The following is a 9,632-nucleotide window of genomic DNA, read 5'->3' as shown; positions in this document are numbered from 1 at the left end:
GAGAAGAGTAGATTCTGCCCAGGCAGGGCAGAGAGGGCTCAGAAGTGATCAGGAGCCTAAAGGGCTCCCTGGAGGAGGCAGGGCTTGAGTGGGGCTGGAGGAAGCAAGAAGGATTTGGCTGGGCAGAGCAGAGGGAAGGCTGTGTGGACAGTGGTCAAGGCTGTTGTCATTGGAGAGCTGGCCTGGGTTCGGGTTCCACTTGGGTTTGCCACCTACTAGCTGTGTGACCTTGTACATACGGCTTAGCCTCTCTGAGCCTTGGTTTGCACCCCTGTAAAGTGGGGGGGATAACATGCCATGCCTCATAGGGCTGTGCTGAGACTGACAGAAAATCATACGAGGCAGTCGGCACAATGGCCAGACACAGTAAGTGTTCAGGAAACATTCACTGTTGTTATACTTTTTGTTTATTATTATTGTCCAATTCAGTTTAGTTCACAATTGAGAGTCTTTCTTATGACAGTACTCTCCGATCCATACGGTGTTTTCCAGCATTCACAGCAGGTCCACATCTGAGACTCATGGCTACCCACTCACGGGAGGCAGGGCAGCTTACACCCACAGCACGGGGGGAGAAAGCCAGGCCCAGCGAGGGTGGTAACTCTCTGGAGGAAAGCACCAAACAAGGACTTCTGACCGAGTGGGGGAATTCCCCATTTTCCAGTCTTTGTGGGCAAATACTGACCGAGCCCTGCTCCATATGGGATACTGAGACCATAGATGACTCAGACTCCGGCCCAGGCTGCTGGAGCTCGTCAGTGAGGTGGGGAGGTGGACAAATGTGCAGGATGTCACAGCATCCCTGCTGCCCCTTTGGGGCCCAGACCACAGTCACTATTTCTTTGTTCACTGATTAGTCTCCCCCACCGGACTAGAGCCTCCTGAGGCCTGGCCCCCGTCTGCCCTGTGACTGTGATGTCCCTGGTCCCTAGCTCGTGCCTGGCCCCTAGCACATGTGCAGTAATACAAGCTTGGAGGGAGGGAGGAATGCTGGGTGCTGTTACTGAGCACTAACCAGAGCCAGGCATGTTCTAAACTTCACACATCCTCGCTCCTTTGGGCACGCGCATGGTCCACAGGCCCTCACTTGCAAAGAGTTCCAAGACACTGTTTGGTGAAAGAAGCAAATTGTAGAACGGTGAGTATAATATGACCCCACTCAGGTAAAAAAACAAAGAAAATCCCACAAAGCAAAACTAAGCATCCTTTAAAATAGGTCCCTATACATGTATGTAAATTTCTAGAAAAGCTCTATGGGGAAACGCATCAGACCTACAAGGTGTGTTCCCTCTGGGGAGGAGCCTTGGGTGAGGGTGGGCGCGATCCAGGGAGCACTTGCTGTCTCTGTAACGTTTAGTCTCTACATGACTCTCTTACTTGCTGAATTATGGGAATACACAGATAATATTAAAATAAAAACGAAAATTACTCCTTTCCCCTCCCCACAAGAGGAGGGGGAGAGGAAAAATAGAAGCATGGGTACCTGGCCCCACTTCCACCTTGCACTAACTGTGTGACTTGGGCAGCCGGTGTTCCCTCCTGGGCCCTGCTTCCTGGGTACAGCAGCCCCCTTGGAAGGCTGCACGAGATGTCGGGAGCACAGCTTTGTGCCCGAGGGCGGACTAACCAGCTCCACCCCGTGTCTTGCCTTCCCAGGATGAAAGTGTAACTCAGCTTGGTCAGGAGCTGGCTCAGAAGCTTGGGCTGCGAGTTCGGAAGGCATATAAGAGGCCCCAAGTAGGTGGGCTCTGGGCACTGCGGGGTGGGCTGGGGTGGAGATGGGGAGATCTGAAGGGGCGGGGGGAACCAGGTGCCTTTGGGAGAAGTGGGTGAGGTTGGCCAGGGCCAGGCCAGGACAGAGGGCAGTGATGACAGGTGATCTTCCTCCCTGTTGGCTGAAAGCCCTGGAACAACTTCCAGAACCTTTTGGAAAAGGAAAGAACAGCCAAAGCTTCCAGTTTACCTTAGACACCAGCTGTTAAATCCTGCTCCCTCCCCTGCCGACTTCAACATCCTGGAGATGGCCTGAGTTGACACTGGTGTCCTTCAGCCTTATGTTTTCAAATTACCCCTGTTTGGCACATATTTGAGATGTTGGTATCTGTTTGGCTTATTCAGATCAACATATATTTATTTGGCACCTACTGTGTGCCAGGAAGCCACATGTAAGAAAGGGTATGGCTCTAAAGTCTCTGCCGTGACCTTGAGCAAGTTAGTTCTTCTCTCTCCACTTTGGTTTCCACATGTGGAATATGAGGATAATTATGCCACCCCAGAGGGTCCATGGGAGGATCAAAATGAGAGGATGTTTGAGATGGCAGCTTGCACAGTGCCTGGCACACAGTAGGAGTGTGTGTGTGGAAGTCCTCTGCCTGGGTCACAGTTGCAGGAAGAGAACCCCCACATCTGACCCAGAAACAGAGCAGGTGATCCTGGCAGGCCTGGGGCAGGGAGCCTTGGAGGGCCCCGCAGACCCTAGCTGCCTGTGTCGGGGCCCCTCTGCTACTCTGGCTCGTGAGACCTGGACCGTCTTTCCAGAATCTTCATTTCTTCCTTCCTCTCTCCAATCTCTGGCAGGAATTGGAAACCTTCTCTCTGCTCAGTAATGGCACTGCAGCTGGTGTGGCAGATCAGGTAGGATGGGGGCCAGGACCCAAGCCTCCCTCCCCACCCCCAGGACTCACCTATCTTGGTTCATCCATCCTGAGAGCTTTGGATCCACTCTGGAGAATAAGTGACCTCCAGCGGCGGGTCCAGGGGCATAAGACTGAAGGGTTGGGCTCAATCTGTCCTATCCCCACTGCTGTGAGCCAGTCACCTGCCCTGGGAAGGGGGGTGACTGTCAGCCTGGGCCTGGGCCTGGGCCAGGCTCATGAGGACAGCTCAGGGACACAGCAGTTCCACCCCCTAAGAGGTGCCTCCTGTGACCGCAGGGGCAGAGTGTGGGGGACGGGCCATGGCTGCTGGTGGTGTCCCCCATCACTGCTGCAAGGTAAACTCTGTCAGCCAGGCCTCGTGGGTCTCTTCCCCAGCTTAGAGACCCTCAGTAGTTATTAATTAAAGTATCGGTTTAAAAGTATCAGTTTAAAACTAATCTTACTAATCGATATCTGGATACTTTAGCCTGGCATTCAGGCTCCTCCACAGCCTGGTTCCAACATCCCAGTGCATCCTCACCTCCTTCTACTCACACACCAATGACCGTGTGTGTCTCCTTGGCTCCATGATGAGCTCACTCGAGAGCAGGGACTGTGGGTTCCTCTGTTCTGTGCCTCCACGTGGCGCCACCTTGGAGTCGGACAGGCCTAGTCTCCGCTCACTTGGGGCGTGACCTACGGGAAAGGACTGCGTCTCTTTGAGCCTTGGCTCTCCCTCTGTGCACTGGCAATAAGTGTGCACGGTTCCCAGGGTGACTGCGTGGATGAAGTGAGAGCAGGCTGGGAAGCCAGCAGCGTGGCGGCTGAGCCAGGGTCGCTGCTTGCTCTCCTTCCCTACCAGCCCAGCTCACAAGTCTCTTCTAGGGGTCAGGGAGTGGGGAGCCCGCCTCTAGGGTCCTTGTAGGCCAGTGTGTGAGTGTGCGACATATCAGCTGCCTGTCACAGCAAGCAGAGCAGCAGTGGGCGGGCACAGCAACTGCTCAAAAGGTATCTGTTGAATGACTGAATGACCATGGCCAAAAGGCCACAGCAAATGTGAGTGGAATGCCCACATGGGCCAATCCTCACTGTCCACTGAGTCTGCAGCCAGGGGACCACAGATGTGCCATGCATGGCATCGGATGCCCCAGCCCCTGCCAAACCATTCACCCATCCCTGTAACCTTGCTGGGGCCCACCACACGCACAGAGGCCAAAGTTGGTCACAGGGATGGGGGTCTGTGAGAAGGTGAAGCAGAAGGGACCCCACAGTGGAGAGGACTGGGTCAGATCCTGCCTCAGTGCACCAGCATGGTGCTGTGCATGTGGAGGCCCGCACACACACACACACACACGCACGCACGCAGGTGGGAGGGGAGCGTCCCAGCCAGATCCCCTGACCTTGTGTAAGTTGTACACAGACATGGTGCGAGCCTGGCCGCTGGGATCCCTGTGGGACTCCCGCATGGGAGGCCTGTTCATTCAGCTAGTCAGTCATTGCACATGTGGAGTGGAGACTACGCGAGCTGTGCCCACAGGGAGCGCCTCGTGACCCGGGAGAGCGGCAGAGGCCCTGCGGGCCCGGTGTCTATGCCCGAGCTGCCTCTTGGCAGCATGGAGAGCAAGACGCAAGCAGGGCTGTGAGCTCTAGGGACAGGCCAAGCCTGAGGCAGCCTTGGTGGGAGAGAATTTCACAGAGGCAGGATGGCAGGATTCAGACAGGTGACAGAGTAGTGACACTCCAGCCGGGGGAACAGCTTGAGCAAAGGCCTAGAGGCAGGAGAGGGAAATGCACGCCCTGGACCACAAAACCAGTTCTCCCCGCTGGGCTTCAAAAGAACGTGGGCTATGCAGCTGGGCGTGTTTGGTTCAAATCCTGAGTGCACCCCTTGTCTGAGGGGGCCTCCCCACCTCCCAGAGAGGTGCTGGCACCTGCCATCTTGTGGCAGTTGTAGGATTGCAGTGGGTCAGACATGAAAGCTCCCAGCACACTGCCTGCCAGAGAGGAGGTGCCCCATACACCTGCAGTGCGATGTGAGCGTCACCAGCAGGAAAAGGGCAGAGGCGAGCCTGGAGAGCTGGGCTGGGGCCACCTGGTGGGCAGGAGGCTGAGAAGGTGTCTGTCCTGAGGGCCATGGACAGCACTGGGCAGGGAGAAGCACAGCTGTCCCTAGAGATGGTCATCTGGCACTTCTTTTCTCCCCTCAAGTATTTTATCTACTTACTGGGGGAGGAGCAGCCCCCTCATCCCACGTGATGGCCTTGGTTTGTGCAGCTTGTCTGTGATGGCCACGCGTGCCCTGGGAGACTGAACTGCACATATTTGCTGTGTGCCCAGGATGGGCTCAGGGCTGTGAGAAGGAGGAGCTCTGTGCTGATGGGTGTGGGGAGTGCACAGGCAGAGGGGATGGGGTCAGGATGAGCTTCCAAGTCAGCAGACACTCTCACCGTGAGAGGCAGCTTCTCTGGACCAACATCTCTGTGCCGAGGGACAACACCTCGCAGGGCACCTGGGCCAAGGGCTGAACGCGAAAGGGTGTGAAGTACTGGCCCCGGCCTGGTGTGAGGCAGGGCGCTGGATAAATCTTGTTGCTGTTGCTGCTCCTGCTGATCCACAGGATGGGGTGGCCAGCAGTGAGGGTTGGTCCTCCTCTCGGCTTCCACGGGGGCACAAAGGAGATGGGTCACCCAGGGCCTCAGCAGAGAAGGAGGACTTTAGCTGGACTGTGCAGGACTCAGAGAAGGGGAGGACATGCCAGGCTCAAGGAGTGACTCAGGCCACAGCCCACAGGTGGAGATGAGCCAGGCGAGTCCATGGGGATGGAACACGGAGGCTGGTGAATCAGAACATCCAGGTCACCAAGGTCAGCCTCCTGATAGCTTGGATTTAATATTTCATGCTACACATTTAACACACACGTAAAGCTCTTCCAGTGTGTCGGGCACCGTTCTAAGCTCTGCACAAATGTCAAGTGATTTCATCCTTGTAATGGTCCTAGGAGGTGGTGACTGTATCATCCTCACTTTACGAGTGAGGAAACAGGCCCAGAGTAGATGAGAAGCGTGGCAAGGCCACAGAGCAAGCTCGGCCTGGCTTTCCCTCCAACAGGAGGTCCACGGGTGGCCATGGGATCCCACCCAGCCTGTCAGCCTGTAATTGGGGGAGGGGACACTGGTGATTCAGAGTAGCACTTTTGTCTTTGAGCTGCAAACTATTGCATGGCACAGTGTGTGGAGGGCTCGGTAAAACCCTCACCCCCTCCCCAGGGTATGGCCCCTATCCTGTGACGGGTGAAGAAACCGAGGCTCAGAGGGCACTTCCCCCGAGTGTGAGGGGCAGATGGGAGGGGTGTCTGACCCCACTCCCCCGCCTCCCAGCCCAGCCTGTCCAGCTGTGGTTGATATGAGCAATAGTCACTTGGGGAGGGACCCGGGGCCCTGAGTGCTGGGCACCTTGGCCTTCCAAGCCCATGTCTGCCTGACCCACCGTGTCCTTCCTTTCCACAGGGAACTTCCAATGGATTGGGGTCCATAGATGACATCGAAACAGGTAGTCTCCCTCATGCAAGGGGATGGGGTGGAGATGGGGCCCCAGGGAGAGCTCAGACCCTCCTTCACAAAACCCCTGGGAAGTCAGACAGGTCAAGCCACTCCCAGCCCCTGCCCTGTAGATAGGGGCTCCTGAGGGCTCCCTGCCCTGAGGACTCACTGAAGCGTGAAAGAAAATGGTGGATTCTGGAAAACAGACTCCCCTGCAGGAAGGAGAGCACATCTTTCCAGCCGGGGAGGGCGGGGGCTGCCTCACAACCGGGTAGTGCTGGTGCTCCACTCAAGCCCTTAGAGAGGGCATTGCTCACCCCAGAGGAAGGATATTCAGGCCCTGAGCTAGGCCCATCAGGGAGATACTGTAGGACTGAAGGACCTTCTCCCACACTGTGGTGGCTTCCTTCGCTGCAACTGAGCCTCCGCCACTGGGGTTGGGCCAGCGGGGCAGGCAGTCTTCCTGGCAGGAGCTTAGGAAAGGTGGGAAGGTGTTGGATGAGGACCCCAGGACCCTGGGACACCCCCACTCCCACCAAGCGGGACCCCCTTGCGGCTACTGAGCCCACCCCCCATCCACAGAATGCTACGTGGACCTGCGAGGCTCCCCAGCCCCCCTCCCCTCTACCCCCACGATGCCCCTGTTCCCTCATGTTCTGGACCTGCTGGCCCCCCTGGACAGCAGCAGCAGGGCCCTCCCCGGCACCGAGAGCCTAGACGACTTCTCCGATGGGGACGTCCTTGGTCCGGAGTTGGACACCCTCCTGGATTCACTAGTGAGCCATGCTGCTGCCTCTTTCTGCTCCCCTGAACCCCTCTCCCACCTGGGACCCCATTACATTCATCCTCATGGCCCAGGGGGGTAGAGGGAAGGCCCTGTCTCCATGTCACAGTTGGGGAAACTAAGGCCTTGGGAGGAAAAGGGACCCGCTCTGGATAGACATGTGGAGCTGCAGAATGTGCAACTAGAAAGGGCTGTAAAGATCTCTGGCTCCACTCCGTGGGACAGGTCCTGGCTGAGGCCCAGAGGGGTCAGTTTGCCTGGGGCCCACAGTGCCCAATTCTGCCTAGGCCTGGGCACTCGAGTTCTCTAACCCATCCCTCCACTCCCCACCTCGCAGTCTCTGGTCCAGGGTGGCCTGCCCGGCAGCGGTGTGCCCAGCGAGTTGCCCCAGCTGATACCCGTGTTCCCCGGCGGGACCCCTCTGCTACCACCTGTGGTGGGTGGCTCCATCCCTGTCTCCAGCCCACTGCCCCCTGCCTCCTTTGGTCTCGTCATGGATCCCTCCAAGAAGCTGGCTGCCTCTGTGCTGGATGCCCTCGACCCCCCAGGCTCTGCACTGGACTCCCTGGACCTGCTGCCATACTCGGAGACCCGGCTGGACGCCCTCGACAGCTTCGGGTCTTCGTCTCGTGGCTCCCTGGACAAGCCCAACTCCTTCATGGGTGAGGCCCAGGCGGCACATTCCCTCCACTCCCCCATAGCAGTTTGTAAAGTGCCATCACATCTTCGGTCTCTGGAGAGCAGAGTTGGAATTATAGCTGTTTCGCCAAAGTCCAGGCCCTTTCACCCCTTCGTCTGAGTTGCTGTGTCTCCTGCAGCGCTTGTGAGGGGCTTGGTGTCTTGTTCAAGATCAAACAGCAGGGCTGGGCTAGTCCAGGACTCCAGACTTGCAGGCTGGTGCTCTCTGCCTGGCCTCTCTGGGCCCTGGGGTTGCCAGGCTGGTGGGGTCCCAGAGGGATGATCCTGAGGCTGGGGGAAGGGATGCAAGGCCATGGGCTCCTTCACTGCCACTCTGAGCTGGGGGCCAGGGACCCAGAGAGGAAACACCCATCTGGGCCCTTGCAAGACTGGCTTTATGACAGTCAGACCTAGCCCAGGGTACTCACGACTGAGGGGGATTCACGGGGCTACAGGAACACAGATGACTTCACTCAGCCTTGGGCCCCAGGGAGACTTCCTGGAGGAGGTGATGGCTAAGCAGGGACTTGAAGGAGAAGGTCATCTGTGGGCAGAGGCAGCAGTGCCACCCAGGCCTGCCTGGTAGAGGGGCTGGCAGATGAGCAGAGCAGTTGGCCAGAGAGCAGGGCCGGTTGGGGGCCTAGAAGACCTGAGGCTGGTCTCAGAGATCCTGTGAACCAGGCTGGGGAGCTTGGGCTTCCTCCCAGGGGCAGTAGGGGCTGTGGAAGGTGGAGGCACAGGGTGGACCTGCTCAGGCTGGGACACTTCTCTATCCCTGGGCAGTGGCTGTCGGGGAGAGTCGGGGATCAGCAGGAACAGGAGAGGATGTGTGGCCTGGGCAGCTTCTCTGAGTTGGAAATACGTAAGAAACAGTCCTAGGAGGGCCCCTCATGCCCTTCAGAGCAGGGCAGGTGACCCCATGTCTTATCCTTACAGAGGAAACCAACTCACAGGACCATCGTCCCTCAAGTGGTACTCAGAAGCCAGCCTCCTCGGTGAGTGACCAGGCACCTCATGCCCTCCCGGGCTCCAGAGGAAATGGTTTAGGGCTCCAGAGTCGGGGGTGAGCCCTCTGCATGATATAAGGTGCTGCATCCCCCAAGGAAGCCAGGGAGGGGCCCCCTCAGAGCAGACGGGCCAGAGATGGTCTCTTCTTACCCCTTCCAAACTGAGCCATCTGTTGAGGCTCAGAAGGGTTAAGTAACTTCTCCAGGGTTAGCAACATCCCTGGTCTTAGAACTCAGCCAGGTTCTGAGTTGAGAAGAGCACTTGACTGGGAGTTAGGCAGCCTGTACTCTGGCCTCAGCCTAGACACTAGCTGTGTGGCTCCAGGGAATTCACTAAACCTCTCTGAGATTTGCCTCCTTCCCCGTCTGCTGATGCCTTGGGGGCTTGGAGCATATGCATAAGCCCATCGGGGCCACTCCTGTTTCACTGCTTTCCGGTTGGGCTTTCAGTCAAGGAAAGGTTCTGGGCCAAGATCACTCTCACCCACGCACCGACACTAAGTTCTGATGTTCTGGATTCTTGGATCATGTTACAAGGAGCTCCTCCACTCGGAGGGTAGAGGAAGAGGGAGGGTCCTGGGCTACAGTTCTGCTCTTGGGTGGGATGAGGGGAGGATCATAAAGCTCCCCCCACCTCTGGTGCCCAGGCTGGCCCAGGTGGCTCCAGCCATTGTCCAGTGCCCAAGATGGCCAACCTCCTCCTGTCACAGCCAGAGCCCTCCATGCCCAACACCGCCTTGCTGATCAAGAACCCTTTGGCTGCCACCCACGAGTTCAAGCAGGCCTGCCAGCTGTGCTACCCCAAAACAGGTAACATCGCACCTTCCTACTCCACCCCTCTGCCCAGAGAGGCCGGGAATCTCAGGAGCTTAGAATCCCAGAAAGACAGCATCCTAGTGTTCCAGTCAGAGATAAGCGCAGAAAACAGAAGCCCCTCTGGGTATCTTGAGCAGACAGGGATATAATATGGGAGATGGGGGTTTTCAAA

General features: G+C 57.4%; 1 protein-coding gene and 1 long non-coding RNA gene across 4 annotated transcripts in view; one reads left to right on the top strand and one right to left on the bottom strand.

Moving 5' to 3' along the window:
* The window catches only part of ZC3H7B (zinc finger CCCH-type containing 7B), a 53,415-nt gene that overhangs the window by 27,283 nt on the left and 16,500 nt on the right, over positions 1–9,632 (top strand). Inside the window, exons 6-12 of one of the 3 annotated variants that reach the window (XM_014864378.3) lie at positions 1,657–1,737; positions 2,578–2,634; positions 6,143–6,185; positions 6,758–6,951; positions 7,297–7,621; positions 8,574–8,632; positions 9,292–9,454. In XM_014864378.3, coding sequence (XP_014719864.1) covers positions 1,657–1,737; positions 2,578–2,634; positions 6,143–6,185; positions 6,758–6,951; positions 7,297–7,621; positions 8,574–8,632; positions 9,292–9,454 — 922 coding nt within the window. The remainder of the gene's footprint in view (positions 1–1,656; positions 1,738–2,577; positions 2,635–6,142; positions 6,186–6,757; positions 6,952–7,296; positions 7,622–8,573; positions 8,633–9,291; positions 9,455–9,632) is intronic. The other 2 variants (XM_014864379.3, XM_044779129.2) reach the window with 2 other exon arrangements.
* Positions 390–2,820, bottom strand: LOC123289361 (uncharacterized). The gene is made up of 4 exons (XR_006533284.2): positions 2,685–2,820; positions 1,964–2,071; positions 1,016–1,107; positions 390–605 (listed from the first exon to the last, which is right to left on the bottom strand). It is a non-coding gene; the product is annotated as an uncharacterized lncRNA (long non-coding RNA).

The sequence above is a fragment of the Equus asinus genome, chromosome 4 (assembly GCF_041296235.1).
Source record: "Equus asinus isolate D_3611 breed Donkey chromosome 4, EquAss-T2T_v2, whole genome shotgun sequence".
In the NCBI taxonomy this organism is placed as follows: domain Eukaryota; kingdom Metazoa; phylum Chordata; class Mammalia; order Perissodactyla; family Equidae; genus Equus; species Equus asinus.
Note: the sequence above shows the minus strand (reverse complement) of the source record. Positions and strands in the feature narration are given on the sequence as shown.